We start from the raw sequence: 25,248 nt of genomic DNA on the forward strand, positions 1-25,248 counted from the left end.
CAAACAGAATTACAAATCTGTTACCACGAAGCTAATGCTAAACGTTAAATACAACTGATACAATAATGAATAAATCCATAATTCGTATTATGGATATTTTATAGAAAATCATCATTCTTCATCTCTTTAGTAAAAACAACGATTAATTAATGCCATCAAACCAGTGGACTGATGGAAGAAGCGAAGAAGTTATAAAACCATGTAGAACTATAAATAGATAGTATTATAGAAATGGAAGAAAAGTTGAAAGAGAATTTAGATGTATATTCATAGATGAACCATACATCTTCCGTAAAGAGACTTTAAACAAACCAAACGTAATTTGATGTAACCCGACGAAATCGATGTAAGTCGACATTGCAGATAACAAGCATTTCCATAATTCATCCGGTTCGTCAGGGTTCATCGTCTTCTACCAACGACCATAAAGCGTCAAACGCATTGCCAAGCGGTTCAGTAATCCCGTGATTCCAAGTAAAACAGCTGTCATCGGTTGGCAAGACGGTCGGAAGCGATCGGATCATTCACGAAATTACGAAACCCCATGGCTTCGATGTACAATAGAAAGTCAACAGTCGCGCCAGAGAAACGTTCCCCAGAAAGAAAGAAACGGGTCACGTACTCTGGCCGCGGGACCACGATTTCGAACCGATTGGAATTCGCCTGGTCCCGCGCGTCCAATGGAAGCGAAACGCATACGCGACACAACAAAACTAAATACGACGATAAAAATAAAAATAATAATATTGGCGCATCGAAGATCACGTTGTACCGCGCGATTCGTCTCGAGAACGCGGCAATACCGCACTTTCTCCGCGTTGCATCGCCGATGAAAACACAAGCATAGAAAACCACGTACCTGCTAGACGAAAGTGAAACCTCCTCTTGCAGTCGAAACAGAAACCGATCAGACCGATTCGTCCAACGGGATCAGCGGAACAAAGCCGTCAACCGATCGTCAACGATGTTTTTGACAGGCTCTTTAACTTCCTGGCGAACAACAAAATCCCTTGTTTCCTCTTGATCGTATAAAAACACTATTTCTACGAAGGGAATACACCATTCACCATCCAGAAGACATGTCGACTGTTGGGTCGATCACCGATCACCGGCCACGGAACCACGGGATTTTCGTGTGCATCCGCGCAGATTGAGAGAACGGTTGTCCGTTGAACACGATCGTTCGAAGGCGGTCGACGACCAAGGATCTTCGTAATCGCCCAGGTGAAAGCCGTTTAGGTGAGCGGCGAGCGAGCGACTGGCTTAGCCACGATCTACCAGAGGTACCAGAAGCGATTCAGAATCCCCCCTTGCTTGCCTCTCTTCGCTATAACTTTCACGGCATACACGAGGCTAGAGAGCGAGTCTCTCTTTCTCTCTTTCCTTCCTCTCACGATTTTTCAAAGCCTCCTCTCCGTCGCCCCTTCTTCGTCTCGCAAATCCCAGACCCGCTGCCCCTTCGACGATTTTTTATGTCAAACCCGGTTGACCGTTGCTTGGAGACACGTGTAACAACGGTCGATCTGTCGCTTGGAATTCAGGCTCATTGCGAAATTCCACGATATCAAGAAATATATCGAAGATATCGAAGAACCGGAAGAGAATCCCCGAGAATGAGGATTTCTTCCGAGTACGAAGCTTCCTTACGATAATTTCTTGCTGATTGCAATATTTCTAAATTTTTGCTAATTACGATCGGAAGTTATGACGCTTGGTGATTCGATCCAGGATTTCATAGTTCATCAGGACGGAACTTTTGCTTCTCACCTTGGCTCGGTTGTTCTATAAAGAGTTAGAAACACATGGTGTCGAGGTTCGTGTCATGAGAACGCTCTTGCGAAATTGCGACTATGATGTTCGAGAAACGCGTTCATATAGAATATCGAAATGACTGAAACGATTCGAATAGCCGATCCAATTGCTCTATCAACGTCCTTGAGCTTACGTCACTCACTATCATCGCCTGAAGACGTTATCGTTATCAGATATTGATCGATCTCTGATATCTTTAATCCGTTCTAGTATGCTCGAATTGATTAATTTAGTTCCAACTAACGATAGAAAATTTCTAATTTATGTTAACAAAGAAAGATAGAAATTTTAAAAAGTGACTCCTCCGAAGAATAATTTGATAAGGAGATGCCCTGTAAACCGATTGAGATACGTCGCTTTTACGATGAATTTTTCTTTAACGGTTCCATCGAACGTTTAGCAATAATCTCGATGAATTTGCATATTGCGATATCAGTTACGGCCGTGTAATTAATTGTGCGTGCAACGAACGCGTCCGCTTAAATTGCACTCGACCCGAACTAAACACCTTCGCTGTTTCCGAGCGTTGCATTTATCCAGAAGGTCGTATTTGGACATCTTGCGAAGATTCGCGGATATCCGTTCTGTCTGAATAGATGGCTTGATCGAAGATATTTAAGAAAACGATATAATATAGTCAGCGAATAATCTTTCCTGACTTGGAACTTTTAATTTTAAATATTAATTATATATATTGCCTGTTTGTTTGTTTTCTTTAAATTATACGAAGATGTCATAAGTATAATGTTGAGCACAAGATTAATTACAATGATGAGAACCGAGAGGATACTGTTTACCGTGGAAAGGCGCGCTTCATTCACTCGCAGCTCTCATTAACGACTTTTTAATAACTCTTCGTGTTTATTTATCGTAGACGTAAAATTATTTCCCTTTCAGTTGGCGTAAATTCAACGAACTTTACAGATACGAAAAGAATGGAAAGATGAATATACAGGAAAATGCTTCTTCGTATTTACATTTCTAATTGTAATACACATTTTAAACGATTAAACGCAAGATAGAAGGGATACGAGAGAATTTAAACGTGAACTGAATACTTCCGTGACGTGACACACGTTCTACGAGGCATCGATGTCTCCAACATTTTGGAAAAGATCACAGTATGCGATTGAGATGAACGTTAAATTCTAATTTTCTTCCCTAAAAATAATCTTTCGTACTAATTCTACAAATATAATAACGCTTTTAATTTTACCAAACACTGGCAAATTCAAATACATAAATGCGCACCGAATAAATTATCGAAAGATAGTCTGAATTTAATATGAAACGATATGTGCGTAAATATAAATATCTAATAGAGAAAAGATATGACAATTAATATAGATTTATGAAACTTCGCTAATAAAGCTAAAATTTCCTGCTTAAATAAATAAATAAACAAATAAAGAAATAAACAAATGATTAGTTGATTTAAAAAGTACATGTACAGTGTATGTTATATTGTAAATTACATTGTAAATTATCGCAGCAAAGATCCCAAAAATCGAAGTTCTCCAACATGGAGTTGCGACGATATCCTCCGTGCAACTGCAGCTTTATTATGTCAACATCTACCAACAGATGGCAGAACATTATCGATATGACGGTAGTTCAGTGAGTAAGTGCACAGTGAGTAAGTACACATAAATGTTTTGTTTCGTTATCTATCACAGTGCCTCTTACTTCCAGTCCTTTTTAAGTAGCAATTCAATTCACAACTTACATCAGAATTCATATTTCATACGATTCCTTGTCATATCATTTTATTTAATGTCATTACGTCATCCTATTTTCGCGGTATCTATCACAGCTACTTTCGAATTTTGAGCATTTCTTCTATTTCAATTGAATTAATTTCAATTTACTTTTTCTAGTATTGAAAGTTACAATTGATAATCGTCTGTTTAGTATCTTTGGTCAATGTAAAATATTATTAATTCAGTTTCGTTGTATCAACGGTATTCCGTGTTTCGTCGATTCAATTTTTCCTAGAATAAAGATTTTCGAATGACTTTAGAAATTTGAGAAATAAAATTGCCGACGACATGGATCAACATTTTAAAGGAACGTCTAATCGTGTAAATCAAATGCTAACAACAAATTTTCTACTTTCGTACGTATGTATTTACTCTGGTTATGTTATTTCCATATTTAATAATAAAATACTTGTTTCAAAATGCTGGATAAAACATGAAACGATGTAAAAATAAAAAGAAACAAAAATATATTTCTAAATTACTAAAAGTTCTAATGAAAAGTATATATTTAGGTTTATAACAGCCAGTGATCTTTCCTCTTCTCTATCCTAAAATGAAACTCCTAACATTTTATTTGTCATGACTAAGAAGGAAGAAAATGAAACGAAAGGAAACTCAGGTATCTACAGTAAACTATACAAATATTATAATATCAGTATTTTAAACGAAAGTATCATAGGGAAGATACGAGAAAATCGAAGGGGTGATAAAGAGAACGGAAAATACGATGCGATAACTTAGGCATTGGCTTCAGCTATTTCTTTTATGAGTCGATGATAATTTATTCTTAAAATAAATCGTACTACATGAAAACATCGGAAACTTATACACGAAATATACACGAAATTTGCTTGATACTTATTCCTAAGGATACGATAACTGCAACCACCGCGTGCTTTTATTACAGGGAAAACAGATATAAAGGCCATTAGTCCCATTGTTGGCCTGTTATCTTTTCTATGCGAGTCGAGTAGGAGAGACGACGAAAGAGCAAACTGAACTAACGTCTTCATGATATGATACATTACGAGTACGAGAAATTTCTAATTTCTAATATAAAATATAATATAATATTAAAGAAAAAAGAATAAATATTCTTTCTCTTTTTATAATTAAACTGAGAATATTCATAATTTATGAGAAATTTAGAATAAATTTTAAGGAAATTTGATATATCTTTATACGATCGACGTCAATATCAATTTTTGTTATGGTGGTTAAATCGGTTTCGAGATGAAACTGGTTAGGAGATGTAATCGCCAAGGGGTTCGTTCTATCTACGAGGTTCTTGACCTCCCTAATATTTAATAAGCTGTGTAATTTGTATAAATAATCATTCCTGTACGATGTGAATAACAAATATCATTTTACGTATCAGTAAAATGATTGGTCCAACGATACGTATAATTCTTTTGTTTTTCGACTAAATCTTTTGTAGCTATTAATAAGTCAAATTATCGATAGGAGCAATTTTGCAAATCACGGTGTGATTCGCTTGATTTTCTGCTTTTGTCGTTTAATATAAATATTCGCCATCCTGTATATAAATGCAAAGAGAATTTCGCTATGAACTTCCAAGTTTCATGGCTAAGTATAGTAAAATGGTTTAATTATTGGAAGCATACAAGTTGCTGTATCAAATCTTAAGTTAATTAATGCTTGCAAATTAAAGATTTTTTGTTACGTGTATTAAATTCCGTAAATAATAGTAAAATGAGACTGACACCGTAAGTGATATTATATAATTTGACCTTATTTCCATATTTTGAAATTAAAATACGTAGATACACATCAAAACATAACATTCAATATGATAAAAGTGACCCTAACGCGAGATTGTATATGATATTTATAAACACTCACAGGCTTATCGTATGATCTTTAGCCTAACCCAAAACTGTGCTAAATCTATTAATCAATCTTATCAAAAATTCTACCAAATACAATTCGTTCTGGATAATTAAAAAATGAAATTTGCTTACAGTCGTAATTAATAATTGACATTATTCGTCAATAATTCTGCAATTATACAATCTGTTTGTTCGCCGGCTTAAATCGCATAAATAAGTTACTGCAATTATATCGAACTATTAATAACACGGAGTTAAACACTTTATTTTAGACAATTTTCATTCTTCTTAGAAAACCAGTTTAAAGATTTCTCTTTATGGTAACAAGAATAATTTATTTGATATCTTCCTAACGTTTCGCAAAAGAACTACTTTCCCCTCATAAAATATAAACGCGAAACGGTAAGACGAATTTATTCTTCGGTATAAAGTCAAAGCAACGATTACTTCGAATTAGATTAACTTTAACATTTAACATTTAAAATAAAAAAACGTAAATTATAGAATCTAGGATAAAAATGCAAAATGTAGAGTACAGAATATAAGATCTAGAAAAGATAAATAACGAACAAGTTTTCTGCTAGAACAACGGATAAAGAATTGTAATAAAAATTGAAAAAGATCTTATTCTAGCAAGAACGCACCTAATTCCTATTATTTCTTTCCTAGAAACAAAATTGCAGAAACAAGTACCGAGTCGTGAAACTATCCTAAGAAACAATAAAATTTCTCGGCTATGCACAACGTGCAACAAGTTGCGAATATTTTTCAGCCTGTAATTTACACTGCGTATTCTCCGTATCTCTTGATTCGGTGTTGTTTCGCGCTGTGAACGCGACAGATTCAGTAAACGTCCAGGCAAGCCGCAAACCGCTATTGCAATTACTTAATCAGAAGAGACGAGGACATACAAACGAGTGACGAGTGCGCGTGTACTCGACGAAGAATGAAAGGACGATATCGCTGCCTAGACGAAAGAAATGCGGGTGATTCTATTGCCACGCAATCAACTGAAAATTTCGATAATCGTTGCTACGGTCGCCTGTATTCTTGACGTTCTATATGCTTGTGCTCTTCCCGATCCGGCCGATGGGTCAGTAGCGCTTTGCGCCTCGTATAGTGTAAACGCTTCCCTAACTTCTAACGTCGTTTAGTCGATTCGTTTTCGAACCTTTTTGGCCGTGAAAATCGGCTAAGTCGGTTATCGGCTAAAGAAACTATATTGAATGGATTCGAATTATCGCAGTGCTCGAACTGATTTTAAATCGTCGACGTTTTCGAAACAATTTCTTTTTCTATCACCGACACCTCGAAATCGATCTGTTTTTTAAACATCAGTGCGGTTGAAGTGGCCATTAGATATATTAGCTCTTCGAGTCGTCGTATGTGTTTTTGAATCAACTCGTCTTCGAAGCTCTACGAACAATAAATTAATTCACAACATCAAGCAAAATACTATTTCCTTGGGATCGAGTGCCCACGACTTCAGTAATATTCGCTTGGTTGGTCCACAGGTTTGTCACGATTTAGCGATATCTGTACGGATCTCGGGATACTTGGCGCAGATTATTCCAATATTTCCGGGGTGAATTGCCAACCGTATGGTATTTTCGTGAAACCTGACCGGTATCGAGGTCCTTCGAGGTTCATTGAATATAAAATAATGAATCGTTGAATCGCAAATAAGGGAAAACGAATAACGAACTATGATGGAACACGTTACCAGTGAGAATACCAATGAGAATACCAGTGAGACGCAGGAGGATCCGAAGACACAAAGTATGTGCTGAATTGATTTTATAGCGATATTGACATTATTACCTTTAAAGAGGAGATTGTACTCGATACAGATACGTACTTTCCGAAATTTTCTTTAGAACGACGAGCAAATAATTGCAATTGACAGATGAGAGTACGATTAAAGCGAAATTTTGAATATCTTGCAAGCATTGTACCTTTTTATTACTTTATTGCAGACGTGGAGTTGACCAAATTCAAGCAATGCGGAGTGCGTGATATAATTATCAATGAAGTGCAAGGCCAAATGCAGGTATGAAAAATCAAACTGTAATTTATAATAATTCGCGTATAGTATAATCGATTTATATTAATTTATCTGAATGTTGTCTTCTTAATAGAATCCAATAAAATTCGAGAACGGATGGTAACGCCAGATGTTCGTTTCTTGCTAATTCACAAACTCGTTTAATTTTAATAGAGGAATCTAATGAATATAATTAATTCTTTGTATAAGTAATTGATCAAACACATACACGATAGATCCAATTAATTTTTGGAACTATTGTAAAATACAGGAAATTGTAAATTTGCATATGTTCATTACCACTAATTCGTTTGATTCGATTAAGTGAAATTAATTAATAACGAAAGCGTACAATTGCATGATTATTGTAAAAGCACTAGAAGATAAATTGGAAACATTATTATACGGGCGAATTGATCTATTACTGGACGCTATGGGCTTGTTAAATGTTAAAATTGACTTCATAAAATAAACTTGTTAAAGGCGGTAATAAAATATAATTATCTTTTTTTCTACAGGAAATTAGGCAAGACATTTTGGAGATCATTAACAGCCAAATGAACGATATGATGTCGGAAATAATGAGCAGATTCAATTCAACGGAGTTGAAAGATCTAACGGAGTCCGAGAAATACTCTAACAGAACGTAATTGCATAATCGCACTTAAACCTTGATATTACACTCTTCTATGCTCACATTACTTTCGACTTACACTATTGCATTCGCTGCTGATTTTATACATATATACGACTTTTTCTTATGCTTCAAATCCATCCTTCAGGAGCAACTATTCGATATCAATTATTTTTTAAATTGACAAATTATTTTACTCGTGTGAATTATCGCAAGTTGATTAAATCGATTGCTTCACTGTTTTTAGTCAAAATTAAGAAAAAATCAAACATTTTTTCGAAAAAGAATTCTTGAAGGTAAAAAGAGGAATTTATCCTGTTAAAGTCAAAAAAGATTCATTTCATACTTGTTTCTTTAAATTCGAAACGAAAATTTCGATTTTATATTTCGTTTAAATTGCATCCGAAATTATTTATTTGTCCATGGTTCATACGAGTACAACACTATGGTAGCCAATTGACAATGGCAAAGAAAGGAGAGCAATTTTTCTCTTGGAAGATATGGGTGGCAATTTTCGAATAAATAATTCACGCCAATGTTTAGCTGTGAAACAAAGATCTGACCACACGCTTAACCGCTTTGACCCGATTCGACAAACTTTAGTGTATTCTATTGTTTGTACACAACATATGTATATATACAACGTTCAAAAACTAATAACAATAATAAAATTATAAAGAATAATATTGCGGTCAGAAAGCTAAAAACAAAGCTACATTATATTAGAGAGAAGAAAGAAAAGAATTGTAAACTGTGTGTGTAAAGATTAATAAACAAAGGAACCAATACATGAACGATAAAATAACATTCCTTCGTGCTATCATAATTTTGTATACGTGCTATAAAAACATGATAAAAGTATAAAGCAAGATACATTGAACTTAAGTACAAATATACTTACATATCCAAAGATGTTTTCGCGAATTAGATAATTACGCAATTTCAGTCCACTTTTTTTTTCTTTTTTTTTCATGATCCACATTAAAGAAAAAGATTTAATTTATCAATTGATATCAATTGATATTTTTGTCGCAAGTAATTGAACGTTAAATCTAATTTGTTAAATACTGATCGTTTCATTGTCATTTTATTATTATAGGAAAGCAACAAAGGAGAACATGTTACCTACCAAACAATTTCTTCAAAGAAATTCTCTATTGACCGACCTGTACGAGATTAAACATATTCGTACCCTTTATAATGCCATCGTAGCAATGTTGATAATTCTCTTAATACACACCGCTGTGTACGATATCCGTCACACAGGCTCGTAAGTACACGCGTACTCCTTGCACTCATTTATCTTAATATTTCTTGACCAAAAAGAATCAACACTCGAGAAAATATTTACTCGAATCGATCATTATGTAAAATCGAGCTCGATGTAAACAGTAAAGATCGTCGTATTAGAAGTAATAGAAAGGGAAATCTTCAAATCGAAATTAATTGATCCTATTATTTCATCCTATTTTATGCCTCAATTTCGCTTTTCTTTCGATGAGGCAAAAAATAATTTGACGTTTTAGATAAAACTTTGCCATAAGATTGAAATAGGAAGTGAGACGTATCGAATTATCTTTCGTATTTTCCACAACTTTATGCAATTTCTTAGCAACGATAGAAAAATACGACTAGATGATAAGTGACCCAAGAAAGTTACGACGAAGTATCTTAGTAAAATAAAATTTAGGATAAAGTACAGAGAATAATAAGATAGAAAAGTACTATGGAATATAATATATGCAAAAATCTTCGATCGTCCACATAATTTATTCTTTCAGACCTAATCTCGGCATCGACACAGTGCGAGCTGGTTTTGCCAAATTTCCAATAGTATTGCTCATTTGGACTCTTATGAAGTTATCGGTTCTAGGAGTATACCCCGCTTTCTGTTGTTGGGCCACTCGTCGTCTCAAATACGAGCCAAATTGTAAGTTAATTTCGATTCAATTATCTTCAGATTTTAATAAACTTCGAGCTACTGATGCACACAAATTTTCTTTCCAGCTTTCGCCAAAGAACTTTGGGATTACGTATGGCTGACAGGCATCATCCTATATCTGACTTTCTTATTTATACTTCCTACCAAAGCTTTACTCGACAACGATTTGCCCTTTGCATCTAGTATGATCATTCTTATGGAACAAGTAAGTATATTTTAATCATGCGAGATTAAATCGTTTTCCCGAAATCTTATTTAATTACAAATGAATAATTTCTATCGATAGTGGAAAGAAAATATCGTGCAATTATTTACTAACATTTGCCTAATTAATTTTTTTGTAAAATTTATATAAGAAATATATTCCTATACATATAATTTCTGGAGAAAAATCTTTTTACAATTGAGAATTGAGAATAGGTATTTGTAATGTAAATTAATATTCATTAAATTATATCGTAAAATTGCAAAATAAAAATATACCTTCTTATGCATTTCATAGGTCCGGCTAGTCATGAAGATTCATGCATTCATAAGAAGCGTCGCACCGAAATTTTTGTCTTTTAAACCTCATTCAGATACACCAACACCACAGCCACCTGATTTTTCCAAGTATCTCTATTTCTTGTTCGCGCCAACTCTCATTTACCAAGACAGATATCCTAGGTAAGTTGAAAACTTAGGATTAAATTCAATGATTATCGTTATACGTTGTTATACGTGAGGTGAAATTTAACGTTTTCCAAGATATCTAGGACGTTTTCTTCTCTTTCTATAACAACAAAATTTACGTATATTGAATCAAAGTATTCCTTAAATTTATCATCCTGCCGTGTCAAAATCGAGATTTAAGAAACGACACGAGGAAATATTATTATTATTATTATTATTATCATTATTATGTATTATTATGTATTTAAAAATGACTATCTGCGTCGCTAAATGATCTTTTGCAGTTTAAATGAATCTCGAGATAGTATCATCATATCGAGATAGTATAGAGAACAATCGGTGTTTTGATTCTTCTTATCCCTCTACAAGAGATAAAAATTGCAAATATCGAAAGATACGATCAAAAATTTGGATACGCTCGAAAATAATCTTTCCTATAAATATTTCAATCTTAGATTTTGTACTTTGTTAAGAAATAGAAGAATCGTGCGAGAAACAAATTTTGAATATCAAAAATACATACTCCAATCTTAAATTTCAATCTCATGTATAAATAAGACAAGTACGTATAGACGAAGATCGACATATTATTTGAAATAAACATTTACATGTAACGTGTGAAATATTCCACTGTTTAGGTTGAAGCGCATTCGATGGAACATCGTTCTGTCCAATTTCGTCGAAGTAATAACGATCATCATTTTCGTTGCGCTTCTCTACGAGCGATTGTTGTATCCAAACTATCGGGATTTTGGGAAACATCCAGTCGAGGTGGGAAAAATGATGCTGAATATTCTCAGCTCGATGCTGCCCGGCATTTTAATGTTCGTTTGCGGTTTTTATCTTCTCCTGCATTGTTGGATGAATGCTAGCGCTGAACTGTTACGATTCGCTGACAAGATGTTTTATAAAGTAAGTTTCTAAACATCTTCAACGTGATGAAAGATTACCTTAGCGCATGACACATACATCCTGGAAACCAACGAACAGTCAGCAAAAAAAAAAAAAGAAAAATATCATCACAGCCTCCAAATTCCATTCACAAAACCACATAATATACACTAAACGCTTCTGGCATCTCAAATTTCCTAACAGCCTACCTGAGTCATCGAGATCGTTGCATCAAATCTATCGTGTTCATGTGGACGCTTCGTCATCGTTCTTTCCAATCTATCTACTTCTTCCGATCTATCGCAACTTTCTTATGGGACGTTCATCGATTCATGGATTCTCTCTTTATAGATTATTTACACACGCATAACACAATGACAAAATACCAGTAAATTTATGTTATACCATTTCAATTGCAGGATTGGTGGAACTCGATCTGCTTCAGCACTTATTATCGAACCTGGAACATCGTGGTACACGACTGGTTATACACTTACATTTACAAGGACATGTACGAGATCCTGACTCCTGGAAACAGGACTATATCTACTTGTGCGGTCTTCGCTATCTCGGCGATCATTCACGAATATATCCTCAGCTTCACCACCCATTTCTTTTATCCAGTTATGCTGATTCTTTTCGGTGTTATTGGCCTCACGGTCGTGTTTGTATTGAAGACTGCTGGAAACGTCTTCCTATGGTTCAGTTTGAGCGTAGGTAATGGAGTAATGGTTAGCTTATACTGCATGGAGTATTTCGCCAGGATCAATTGCCCTCCGGTTCGAGACGATTTCTGGGACGTTTTCATCCCCAGAAGTTGGGCGTGTGTTTTTAAGTAAGGGATAGCGAATGTTTTAAGTTTTATTCGAATAAACACTCTGAATATGTTGTGAACGTGTTTGTGTAAGGATTTTTGCCAGTGGTTATTGGATTCTAGATATATTTGAAGAACAGTACAACCGAAGCTGTATAAATTAGTATAGATAAATCGTGAATTATCTGAAGCAGAAAAAATTAAACACAAAGCATTGCGTAAAGCTATATAATATATATATATCTAAGATGTTGTATCTTATGAATTATAAAATACCTTCTCTTTAATTTGAGGGAGGTGACCCAGGAATAAAAGCCAGGGAATTGTAACTAAGAAAAGAATCATAATCTTTTAATAAGAAAAATAAAAATGATAATGTTTGAGTGGTAATGTTTGTATGCTAGGTATCAATGTGTAGATGTATCGTGTAATACTCCCCATCCATAAGCTTTCGAGCATTTACACATTTGCGGATTTCGCATAGATTTCAGTTTCTTTTACCGATTTATTGCGTTATCCTAACCATGATGTTATTTCTAGACAATATTGAGCAATATTTATTGACATATAGTATCGATAAAATTATTATAAACATAGCTAAAAGAAGACGTACATATGCGGCTAACGTGAAATTATCGAAATGATAAAAGAAAGTTCCACATAAGTTTCTCTTCCGTCTCTTCACGATGCTATCTATTTGGTATGTTTATTTCTTGCGAAATTCGGTATTTCTATATCTTTAGATATCTTTAAATGGTATCAACCATTTTATATTAATATATTAATTAATTTTTAATAGAATTTAGTTGTTAATAGATACTATTTATACTATCTAAGAATAATATCATGATGACATTAATGTAGTATCGGGGCCAAAAGGCCTAAGGTATCAGCCATTAAGATACTACATTAATATGATTATAGTAACACGATAGATTCGTTAAATTGACCTTTGTAAAATTTTTATGCGAAATCCACAAACGTAATATTTAAGGATTTTATTATAAGTCCAAATAGTTATGGACCGAGGTATATACGTATATGTATAAAACAATGAAATAAACGACTATTATTTGTTTTCTCATGTTATATTTACTCTTCTCTCCTTTCCCTTTCCTCTTTTTTTCTGATAGAACCAAAGTTGAAGAAACGCGCGAATTTCCAAAAAAAGACATAGTCTTTATTATCAAGGCTTACATACGTGTCCCGAGAATTCAGCGTGTATTCGAAGACACTCGTCGATAAAGATAATTATATATATATATATATATACTTTATAATTATATGTATATATCTTCTTTTTCTATATACAGGTCGATGCTTAAATGTACATGCACGCGTTAATACAGTTACATTTATACAGAGGCTCCTTCACAGATTTGTATTTCCGTTTTCTTCTCTTTCAACAATTCGATTAAACTTAAACTTCTTAAAGAGAACTCTTTACAGAAACTAGTTCTTCATATTCACAACAACGATTACTATCAATATCAGAACATAAGTACATGTATCCATAATCCGATCAATCAAATTCGAAACATTCACAGTTTCTCGCTTAAAAGTACACGTCCTTCTGGAAATAGGACGATCCAGAAATCTGAAATCACAGGACTATTGATCCTGACGAAATATTCCATACAGCATAAACTAACCGGCACTGCGTTACCGATACTCATTCTGAACCAGAGGAACATATTTCACGCACGTGTATCATAGAGAAATAAACATATTCCATATGTACATTCCATAAAATTCTTCCAAGTTTCACGCGACGTTTTCACGGTACGTTAAATTACATCAGAAATTTTACAGTCGTAACATCTTCAACAGAATCATCTTTCTAACAGAAAATTCGTTCGCTTTCGAGGAAAGCGAAAACGTTGCAGTTCTTAAACCGAAAGAACTTTAATAACAAGTGTTGCGAAATGAAATTAGGTTTAACACTTTGGTGGAAGATTGAAGAAACAGGTGATAAAAGATTTCAAACTTTCAAGATTGAACTTATGTCGCTTGCATTCTTACTCCTTTTTTTTCTTCTTCACAGCTGATGTACAATTTGAGAAGCTTTTCCACGATATATTTCATTCGGAATATCTCGGAGAAGAGGGATAAATAATAAAAACAAAATTGCGTTATTTGTACCTGTGTTCAAATAAATAATTATAGAAATAATCAAATGGTCGCTAACTGAACATCTCTCACATTCTCATATCTTTCTTCCTTTCGTTCACGTTGAATTAATTAAATTCAATATTTATCAGTTATCGTATTTATATATTTTTTATTTTATTACAGCACCGTTTACGCAGCGCAAACGCCTTCTAGGTCTATGTACACCATCGTGAGTATTGAAAAAATAAACCATATTTTTCCCTCGGGAGCACCGGACAATTTCCTCTTCAAGAATTTCTTTATTCCTCTTATCTTATCTTCTTCTTTTTTTTCTTTTATCCATCGGAGCAAAGTATTGTCTACGGTACGGTACTCCCGCTCGAAAATATAATTTTCTTCAAATTTACACATGGAAAATGATCTGTACGTCGTTATTTTAATTCACTTCTAATCTTCTCTTTCTTACTCTCGCTTTTTCTCGAATATCTCTTAATTATCCGCAACAGACATATAACTCGCTTACTTTATTCATATAACTTCTGTGTCTGTTCTCTTGTCTTAATCTTTGGTTCAAACATCGAATAAATGCAACACAGATTGATACATCTAATTTTCGTTGACGTTTATTCAATCTTTAAACCGAAACATTTTTGCCTAATTTGTACAAAGACAACGTCATTTTCTTAAGATCAGAATTTCAATCCTTTGAAAAACACAATATGTATATATTATTACCAATAAATTCATCCTGAAAAATAATATTAATTGTTAATTAAATTTCAGTGAAACAGATCTGACGATTTAGAAATTAAATAAAAATTAGTTTATTTGGAAACATTAATTTCGTGACGTAATCAATTCCATATTGAAACGAAGATAGTAGGAAGCATCAAAGCACAAAGGATTAAAACTCCATCCTCAAAAATTGTCGTTCTTCCTTTCTTCTTTTTTACCTCTACTTGGCACTTGGTACCTACTATCTCTTCCCTTCCGTTTATTTCTTCGATTCACAATTTTCCACCACGCAGCTGAAACACTGAGGACGCTTCAAAAATATTCTAATCAAAACGTATCGATTCCAATAAGATTCTGTAAAAATTTTATGAACTCGTTTACAGAATATTGTTTACAAGCTCAATTTTCATCATCGCGACGTGTCCTTCGATGCTTCGATAATTTCGTGACTTTCTTTCGTCAGGAACCCATTCGTTCTGAAATATCTTTTTTTTTTTTTTTTGTGAAAACGAAACATCGTGTTAAACGAAACTATGCGATTAATTCTCATTGTCGATATAAAGTTTTATCGTTGATACGTGACAAAGATGATTTTCGATGCGTTAACAAACGTTGATTTATTTTTCTTTCCTTTTCTGTTTCTGTTTTCTTCTTCATAAATATTCATGCAATTTGTCAAACGAGAATTGCTTGAACTGTAGCAGAAACAATATCGAATTTTGCAATATCGAAGCACTGACTTTTCTTCGTTGTAAACTGCCGAAGAACACCGTTACGAGGAAGGACAATTGAAGCAAGTACAAGAACAGGAAGGTAAAGGATAAAGGACTCGATAAATTGGCTATATAATCTACCTTTCTCACGGCTCCTCGTCGAACAAAATTTCTCCGTATCCATGATATTTTCAAAATAGTGTATTCCATATAACTTGAGAAATTTCGGATGAAAAACTTATGTTAATAACAACAAAAATTTATGTTAATAACAACATAGTATTTGATATAATCAATCGTTCTTCCCTTTCTTGAAATATCTCCATAATTTCAAATATAAATAAATTTTCAGTAAAATTATTATTATTTTTGAAACGTTCATATTTTGTAACCAGTAAAAATTCCAGATATATGAAATACGCCAATCGAGAAATATCCCGTCGATATATTTAATACCATATGCCCATTCTACGGTGCCCTTATAAATATTGTCCAACATGGATTTCTATCGAAAATAACTTGTTATGTCCTTGTCTATATTATTCCTCATATGTCGCAATCATTTAGTACAGCGTTCACTCTTTTTCACACACGCTATCTTTCTCTCTCTTAGAAATCTATAAACAATTGTTTTATTGCTAGCCTAGAGTCAATCACGGCATATGAATTTTATATATAATAATAAATCACTTTGATATACACGCTGGTTAAATCTTCGTTTCTATATCTGTAAAGTATCTTTACAAAGGGACCGCTTGTTTTTCTCTTTCTCCCAGTTTCTCTTTTTCATTTTTTCCTCTTCTTTTTTTGTATGCTTTCCTTTCTATATATATATATATATATATATATATATATATATATCTTATGTATATCTTATATATGTATATATGTACATATGCATAAGAAAATTAAACTTGCTCGAGATTCGCATACGGGGACGTAAATTATATTTATATTCGGCAGGACATTTTAGGAGAAGTGAAAATTCTCTGCTATATACAGGGTGTCCCCTTCTGACATTTATCAATTATTTAACCTTTGAGAAACATAAGTAATGCGCTCACCTGAGAATTCTTAACGCATAACTCGTAGGAAGATATATTTTCGAATATACAAATTCTTCTAACATTAGTAAGATTCTGAATAATATTTTCATAATTTACAAAACGTACATAATTTGAGCGAAAATGTTTGTGTAAATGGATATTAATTTACAAAGATATTTGTCTAGTTAAAGAAAATAAAATATGGTAAGAAAAGATATTTACTTTTACACGTACTCAATGTTGGAATTGGTAACAGGCTCGATCAAATCAAATCATTCATCAATCTCTCGTAGTCTACAGATTAGATAAAATTAATTATTTAAAAAATTTAAATAATCTAAGATCAGAACGATCTGCTTTGTTCACATCTGATTGTAATTAGCCAGTTTCATAAATTTATTTGGATATTATCAAGAAAGCGTAAGAAGTAAGTAATTGTAGACTGGGCAGCATCGATCAATACTAATAATTAATACGAAACGATGTTGAATACTAAATTTGGATACAACGATCTTTCATATCTTTGTAAATAACATGCAGTAATAAACACTCAAATACAAACACATACATTTTCGCTTAAAATCATCAAAGATAAGATTGAACAAAAACTAGCAATCCTCCTACCTTTATACATAAAACAATTATATTTCCATGACATTTGAAGATCACACAAGAAAGATATGACTTTACTTTTATTGGTTTCCTGATTTTTATATCAGTTGTTAACTAAAAAGAAATTTTTTTATATGAAATAGCTAAAAAAGGACATAACCTGATAGATTCGAAGAGATATAAACTCTATGTCATTTTAATTTAATTAATAATAGTCTATATAACTAACTAACTAACATTATTAATACTTTTATACATTCAAGATGGTGAGAAATCTATATACTTAATCTCAAAATCAAATGCACAAAGATGGCTTTGATGTAGAATTAAATGTCAAGAAATTGAATTTCAAAATTGCTCCTCTATAAAAAAACGAGAAATATCTTACCATATTTTTCGCCTGTGAGCTTCATTCTTTATCTCTACTCTCTACTGATCAAAGAGAACCAAAGTGAAATAAAAAGATAGATACAACAAAGATACCAAATTGTTAACAATCCTCATAAAGACATTCCTTCACCCAATGTTTCAAAAACTCGAGGAGCGCCAATTAACTCGACGACAATTCCAGGCTGTGCACCACGATATCATATTTGAGAAAGAGCGGTCGAAAACGTGGAGCACAGCGAAGCAGGACCGACTAATTCAACAGCAGCCAGTCAGCCAGCCTTTCAGGACACCCTGTACCAGTCGCGGCTAAAATTAAATCTACAGTTTCAGTAACCTTCATTTGCCCATTCCCACCAGCGCCTCGTCCATCAGCTCGTCATCGGTGATGCACGGCGAAGCGGAGTGAGGCGAGGGCGGGATGACCCTCGGCGAGGGTGCAGGACTTTTCACGATGTGCACACTCACGGAAGGACTTGCTGGAAAAGCAGGCGGTGGAGGTGGTGGCGTGTTCCTGCGAACCGAAGCTGCCTGGGTCATGGCCCGCTCGGGAATACTGGTGAAGTTCAGGCTCTTAGCTACTTCCTTCGGCGTAGAAAAGTCCAGAAGCATTTCAGCAGCTTCTTGAGATGTCGTTGTAGGTATCTCGGTGCCAGGAGGCTTCATCGTACTTGACGAACCCTCCGAAGACATCGTTGTTCCCAACGAAGACGAAGAGGAAGATCCTCCGGAAGACGGAACTTGCGGTGTTTGTATTTGTTGCTGCTGAGACTGTTGTGACTGTGACGTTTGTTGTTGAGATTGTTGCTGTTGCGGCTGAGGTGGTTGAGACTGTTGCTGCTGCTGAGACTGCTGCGATGATTGTTGCTTCTTCTCCTCGGATTTGTACTTTGTCATCGTAACGTCCACTGGCTTGATACTTAAATTCAAGCTTTCTGAGGTTCCACTACCGGAACTCGTTGTAGCTGTACCATTTCCGCTAGTTATCGTGCCTGTCGTCATCATCGTGGGGTAGACGGATTTACTATTAGGCTGTGAATCAGATGCTTTGGATAGAACGGCCATTACCGGACCACTGGTATCGTCTTTACCAACAACAGTGGAATTTAAACTGCTACTCAGAAATTGCGTGCTAGTCCTACTCATCGGTGGCTCTTTGTCGCGGGATTCGTTCTCGGTTGACTGCATCGAGAGATTCGTAGGAACGTCCAAATCGTGCGAGCTTCCACTAGATAAACTAGGAAGTAGAAGGTTACTGGTACTATCCGTACCGAGATTTATTACGGAGGCAGCGCTTGTCATGGAAAGATTGTCAGGTTTCGTTTGTACATGGTCTCTTCTACCCTGGCTCGATTGATCCTCTGAGGCTGTCTTAGAAGCGGTGCTCGACGTGTTCGATAAAGTTTGTAGTTTCCCCTGTTCCGACGTCTGTTTCGTGGCAAGATTGTCCAACGCTTTTCCACTATCTGGAAGCATGGATAATTTCTCTGATTTCTTGTCGCTAGAGTCTGCGTTAGCTCTAGCGGACAATTTGGGTATCTGGAACTTAGTATCTAACTGTTTCATGAGACCTTCGACGACTAACTGCGGCGGTAAATTGGGCAAATTCGATAGATTCGACATGGAAGCGTGAGCAGCCAGCAGCTTGAACGCTCTTTCGCTCTCGCTCTCCTCTCGTAATCCTGACGGACTTGATTTTCTAGTATCCCCGATTCCTTTTGAAGGAAATATACTTTTGTCGCTAGACTTTGATAATCGGGATTTATCACGATTTCGACTGAGATCCGTCACACCGGAACTTGCTGTTTTCGGAGAACTCGAAGAAGATTTAGAGGACATCACATTTTTAGAAAGTAATCCACTACTACCGCTACTCCCAACACTGATTCCTCCAGCTCCGTTACCGCTTCCAGAATTCGACCCTGAAATAGACTTCAAGGCAGACAACATCTTTTGTCCTATGAGATTTGCTTTGTTTCCACTACTACCGCCAGAACCGGAAGAGGAGGATCCAGATAGCTTTGGGGATGTTTGAGACGATGGTTTCTTTGATGCAGGACCGGAACTTACCCCTGGCTTCAAACCAGTGTGTGTTTTCGGAGAACCATTACCTGATATGGCTGTCGACGACGTGGACGAACTCGAAGACGTTCCAGTAGCGACAGACGTCGAGGAAGAAGACAATTTAAGACTCGTACCAGACTTGGAATCTTTCGTTCGAGTTTTATTAATTGTTATCTTCATTCCATCGGAACTATGCTTTACCATATACTCTGCAGGATTTTTCGTATCCATAGATGAATTTTTACTAATACACTTTCCTTCTGCGGTCTTATTCGAGGAGCTTCCGACGTTTCTTTCTTTCTGACCGCTTGAATTACCACTTCCACTAGTTGCTGACTTCGTCCCACCGTTGCCACCATCATCCGTACAATGCTGAGCGTTCTTCAGCTTATCGATAACGGCACTCAACGAGCCCTTTCTATTTCTCGCTTGTTGGGCGATGGCTGACTTTCCAAGTTCAGAATTGCCCGATGGTGGTGTGCTGCCTCCACTACTAGGCAAAGTAGACTGCGTTTCCCCGCTAGGAATTAATTCCAGTTGTTTTAACTTACCACTGGAAGACTTCGTCTTCGGACTCTGATGACCACTCGATCCACCGAAGGCTAAAGACGATGTTTTTCTCTCCTTCTCTCGATTGGAGTCTTTGCTCGACGACGACGAAGATTTTATTTTTGATTGTCCAGAATCAGTGGTTTTACTAGATGGTGAATTCGCCGCAGATTTCAGCGCAGACATACTCGGCTTACCGGTGCTCGCTGAACTGCCGTGCTTTGGTGACGAAGTGCCGTGTTTCGGACTCACACTCGCAGGTACTGGCGTATGTTTGGGACTACTGCTATAGACCGGAGAGTGCTTTGGACTTTGCACTGGCTTGTTTGTTGACTGTTTCAATGTAGGACTGGACTTACCTACGAGAGCAAGTGGACTGGTGTGCGTCGGAGACGGACTAAATTTTCGTAATGTCGCGGCAGGTGATGACGGTCGTGAACTCAAATTTGGCGGCGATTCAGTCGGTTTTATGCTCACTGAAACTGGTTTCGACAAAGGATCTTGTTTAGATGGTATTTTATCCGGCGGCGGTCCCATAGGGCTGTCCTCTCTCTTACGCTTACGCCTTTTTTCCAACTTCCCCTTATCCTCTGTCGACTTGCCCTTGGAACTTTTTCGTTCTCTACGTTCATCCGTCAAATTTTTCGACTGTGTCGGCCCAGCTATTGGGGTTATGGTAATAGAGCTTGGTAAAGTGGTTTGCGGTGACGATGCTATTGGTATTATTTCAATGCCTGGCCTCCTTTCCAAACCCATCCCCGTAAGTACAGAGTTATAGTTCGTAGTCTGACCCAAACTACTGCTTGAAATTGGCGTTATACTTACGGATGGCGGCACCAGACTTTTGTTTTCTTCAAAAATAATCGGGCTCTTTTTCTCCTCTCTCTTCCTCGATTTGCGATCGCGCTTGATCAATTCTTCCACATCTTGCAAATCGTGAACTTCCGTTATCTCGCTTTCGTTGTCAATGTCATAATCAGAGCTCTTATCCGTTCCTAAAATATCCGTTGGATCCAAATTAGAAAAATCCAAACCACTAGTTAAGCTCGTAGCTGATGTTGGCGTAGACGTTCTTGTTTCGTTTAAATTTTCTCTACCACCGGTTGGTGTACCTAGGGGCGTAGAATCTGAACTAGAGCTTTCTAATAATATTTCAGCACTCTCGTCTCCCTTTCTTTTGGGACTTCGCCAAATACCATCCGCGGTTTTTCTTTTACGTGTTTTTTTTGTACGTTCATTCATTGGATTGGTCATAGAGTTTTTTGCCTGTCCAAGTAACGCTCCCAATTGTAATGGATTTAACATAGCAGTAGTCGCGGTATCGGATTGGCCGGAATACGACGGAAACCCGATACTATTCTCCGTTCCGGCATCTAAAAAAGACTGCTGTTGTTGTTGTTGCTGTTGTTGCTGCTGCTGTTGCGACAATTGTTGCCTCCCCATTGTTCCATTTCCATTATTCAACCCAGGTTCCTGTTTGATTTTCGTTTCTCCATTAGTAAAGTCGGGCATCCCGGAACCATTCTGACTGTTCTGATCTTTTCCGGAACCGAGATTTACATTATAGCTTCCATTTCCGCTATTCAAATTGTTCATCGTACTTAAAGAGTCACGACTCTCCCACGACTTCATAAGAATTCTCATTGTCAGAGGTATACTTAAACACTTCTGCAAGACTTTTCCCGTCAGATCTGACGTTTGTTCCGTGTTTGTTATACTTATGCCATACAATTTGCACTTAAGCGCAGAGATATCCGTCAAATCCAATTCTGCTGTTGCCATTGTCTCCTCGAAAGGATGCTCCAAACTTACCGATATGTGTTGCCATGATAAAGCGCTTACTTCGAATATAGTTGCATGTTCTGGATCTTGCCGAGCCATAGGTCTAACGCAACTAGCGATTAACGTATTAAAGAGCGCTTGTTGACGCAAGTATACCAAGATTTGTGGAACATGCGCCGGATGAGTGAAAGGAATACTACACACTAACACACCTTCCATATTTTTGTTCTCTGTCATGAAATAACAGTGCTGTTGATCCGGTAAAGTCTGTAACAGAAAGTAACGTTTAAAATAGCATAAGATTTTAATTATTAAATATCACGTAAAATGTTTCACATACAACATAAAGTCCTCTGTTATTCCGACAATCCTGTTGTCCTTCACTGGCATGTTGAATAATTAAACTAAGTAATGGATGGGGAGCGGATATGTCTCCACATTCTAATTCTGTTACTTTCTGTATCCTACGCACTAGTTCCATGCACATCGGCATTTTCTTGGCGAGCTTCAATACAAAGCAAGCAGGTAATACCGACGAATTTGTACCAGTTAACGGAGCATATGATGGAGTACTACAAAATATTAGTTATCAATTAGAAATTGATCATTAAGATCAATGCAATGTATGTATTTCGTAAAAGACTACAAACCTTTTTCCTGTAGGACTTCTATTTACAGTTATGATACTAGATGTAGGCAACTTGTGAGCAGTCGAACCTTCCATACAAACAGTAACGGAATGACCAATCTTCCGCTTGATAACTATTTCTGAATTCAATGCATCACAGGTACGATTCTCCTGATCTATTAAATCATAAGGAGAAACAAAGTATGTCAGCTTCATAGCATGACCACCTCTTCTTCGTTCAAGGATTCCTGGAATAAAAAATCATTACCTTATCATGGAAATTTGTATCTCCTTAATCTCATAAAAATAAATATGATTTGACACTAACCAACTGGGCTTTTATGAACAAGATTAAAAGGTTCTTTTATAAATGTTTGCAATTGAGCTAAGATACCCAGATCAGCCTCCAGTGACTGTAAAGCACTAAATGCTTTACATTTTACCTTCTTATCAGCATTTAGTTGATATATTGAAGCTAAACCTTCTAATTGTACTGTAAAATCAAGAAAGTCTCCTCTTGACAAGCAAGATACCAATACGTCACAGCTCTGCAAAAATTTCATTAAGAATTATTATATAATAAAATATTATTAAAAAAATTTTTTAAATTATTTTCTTACAAAAACTAATAATCTATACCTGTTGTTCGTTTTTCCCTTCGTGATGAATTTTAACATCTTTAACTACACCTGATGGCTCCAAAAGAACCTCCAAAAAGAACATATCAGAGGAGATAAACAATTCTGTGCCTGGTGGACCAGACATCATAAACTTTAAGCTGTAACACAATCACAATACAAATGTTGACTAAATTATCTAATTTAAGTTTTCTTAAAATAGATTATTCACAAATATTTACCCTAATTGTCTAGTTAAACTCTCCAAACGTTCTACCATGGATTGTAAAGACGTTACTTTAATGGAATGTTGCAAAGTATCCAAACATTTTTGTAGTTGGCTTTTTTCCGCACTATCAATTGCAAACCTTTTATCCTATTAAAAATAATAAAAAATATTGATGTTCACCCAAATATAATTTATCAAAATATTGCAAGTCACTTACCAACATTGCCATTCGTAAATTTTTGGCAGTTTCCACCAAGGGTTTGAATGTAGAAGCTTTGGAACGTAATTTTTCCATAAGCAATTCCATCTGCCACTCTTTTCCCTTATCCATCCCTGAACCACCAGTGGCAGGAGGTTGCCCACCTAAATTATAAAATTTATCCAATAAATTGTGTAATTCATCATAAAATACGAAATGAATATTCAATGAATAGCAAATAAAAGAAACTAGTTTCAATAAGTAAACTGAACAAATTTCCATAATCGTATGTAGTTATGTCATTGAAAGAGTAATTAACTTTTTGTATATGTATGAATAAATATACGACGACGCTTCAATAAACGTCCAAATTTTTAAAAATGACTTCTATACAAATATTTTATTCAACGGACTAAAATATTTAATTTATTTCGAAATAAAATAAAATTTCATAAATTACATTAAATAAATTGTAAATTACACTCACTGAGGGGCTTTTGTCCGTTCGCAACATCCATGTATTCCGTGGTGAATCACACGGATGTTTTATCTACGCGTATATCGATATACGTTTACTATTGTAATATCACAAAAACATTATTATACACTACATTGTGATAGGAGCTGTTATTTTCACCTAACCCACGTTTGATCGCTTACCTGCTCCTAACCTTCACGCACAATATACTAACTATACTTAGAAGCCATACGTTTCTTCGTATAGGCGTTTTCATCACGATCGTACACACCGTGGTTTTCATCCATAGTATGCCTTAAGAGGGGGAATACTATAACGGTTTATTAAGTTTCATTCTTTTACGCCCTCTTTAGTTACATTTAGATGAATATTCATTAAAATATTTCATACTTTATTCATAACAAATAATTAATTATGTCTTTGGAAAAAAATTTGTTCCTTAATTTGATATGAATATAATATAATAATACATCGTATAATTAAAACGTAGAATTTCTAGAAGTAGCAGATAGTAGAAGCGGATAATATGAAATACATTTCTATATAAACTATTATACTCATGTAATATTATGCATATCTAGAATCATAACAAGACAAATATATTGACGAGTAATGAAAAATATTTCATTTATAATTCAAACGATATTGCAGGTAATATATATTTTCAAACTGTAACGT

General features: G+C 35.3%; 3 protein-coding genes and 1 long non-coding RNA gene across 13 annotated transcripts in view; 1 reads left to right on the plus strand and 3 right to left on the minus strand.

Annotated features, from left to right (window-relative positions):
- The window catches only part of LOC100647512 (chitin synthase chs-2), a 34,353-nt gene extending 32,521 nt beyond the window's left edge, over nucleotides 1-1,832 (minus strand). For 2 of the 5 annotated variants that reach the window (XM_012313421.3, XM_012313416.3), the window contains exon 1: nucleotides 860-1,823. The gene's annotated coding sequence lies outside the window, so the exon portion shown is untranslated. Of the gene's footprint in view, nucleotides 1-859 lie in introns of all 5 variants that reach the window. The other 3 variants (XM_048409988.1, XM_048409989.1, XM_012313422.3) reach the window with 3 other exon arrangements.
- Nucleotides 1,833-6,325: 4,493 nt separating this feature from the next.
- Nucleotides 6,326-13,499, plus strand: LOC100647632 (sterol O-acyltransferase 1). Of its 3 annotated transcripts, none has more exons than XM_012313424.3 (10): nucleotides 6,326-6,515; nucleotides 6,937-7,201; nucleotides 7,399-7,472; nucleotides 7,985-8,112; nucleotides 9,200-9,370; nucleotides 9,882-10,030; nucleotides 10,108-10,247; nucleotides 10,545-10,708; nucleotides 11,353-11,626; nucleotides 12,025-13,499. In XM_012313424.3, the coding sequence occupies exons 2-10, from the start codon at nucleotides 7,129-7,131 to the stop codon at nucleotides 12,442-12,444; spliced, it is 1,593 nt and encodes a 530-aa protein (XP_012168814.1). In that variant the 5' UTR covers nucleotides 6,326-6,515; nucleotides 6,937-7,128; the 3' UTR covers nucleotides 12,445-13,499. The 3 variants fall into 3 exon arrangements, with proteins under 3 accessions (XP_012168814.1, XP_012168813.1, XP_003398853.1); XM_012313423.3 differs by lacking the exon at nucleotides 6,326-6,515 and adding an exon at nucleotides 6,522-6,804; XM_003398805.4 differs by lacking the exon at nucleotides 6,326-6,515 and having other exon boundaries at nucleotides 6,522-7,201.
- On the minus strand, nucleotides 10,612-12,028 carry LOC125385933. The gene is made up of 2 exons (XR_007225683.1): nucleotides 11,815-12,028; nucleotides 10,612-11,686 (listed from the first exon to the last, which is right to left on the minus strand). It is a non-coding gene; the product is annotated as an uncharacterized LOC125385933 (long non-coding RNA).
- Nucleotides 13,500-16,813: 3,314 nt separating the features above from the next.
- LOC100647745 (mediator of RNA polymerase II transcription subunit 1) lies at nucleotides 16,814-24,869 on the minus strand. 4 transcript variants are annotated; one of them, XM_012313427.3, is made up of 9 exons: nucleotides 24,580-24,869; nucleotides 24,111-24,256; nucleotides 23,907-24,040; nucleotides 23,687-23,825; nucleotides 23,376-23,595; nucleotides 23,070-23,295; nucleotides 22,760-22,991; nucleotides 18,493-22,686; nucleotides 16,814-18,333 (listed from the first exon to the last, which is right to left on the minus strand). In XM_012313427.3, exons 1-9 carry the CDS (start codon nucleotides 24,608-24,610, stop codon nucleotides 18,283-18,285), a joined length of 5,373 nt encoding a protein of 1,790 aa, XP_012168817.2. In that variant the 5' UTR covers nucleotides 24,611-24,869; the 3' UTR covers nucleotides 16,814-18,282. The 4 variants fall into 4 exon arrangements, with proteins under 4 accessions (XP_012168817.2, XP_012168815.2, XP_048265947.1 ...); XM_012313425.3 differs by having other exon boundaries at nucleotides 16,814-22,686; nucleotides 24,580-24,667; nucleotides 24,753-24,865; XM_048409990.1 differs by having other exon boundaries at nucleotides 16,814-22,686.
- Between the last annotated feature and the right edge of the window lie 379 nt (nucleotides 24,870-25,248).

Source organism: Bombus terrestris, chromosome 11, assembly GCF_910591885.1.
Source record: "Bombus terrestris chromosome 11, iyBomTerr1.2, whole genome shotgun sequence".
Classification (NCBI taxonomy): Eukaryota; Metazoa; Arthropoda; class Insecta; order Hymenoptera; family Apidae; genus Bombus; species Bombus terrestris.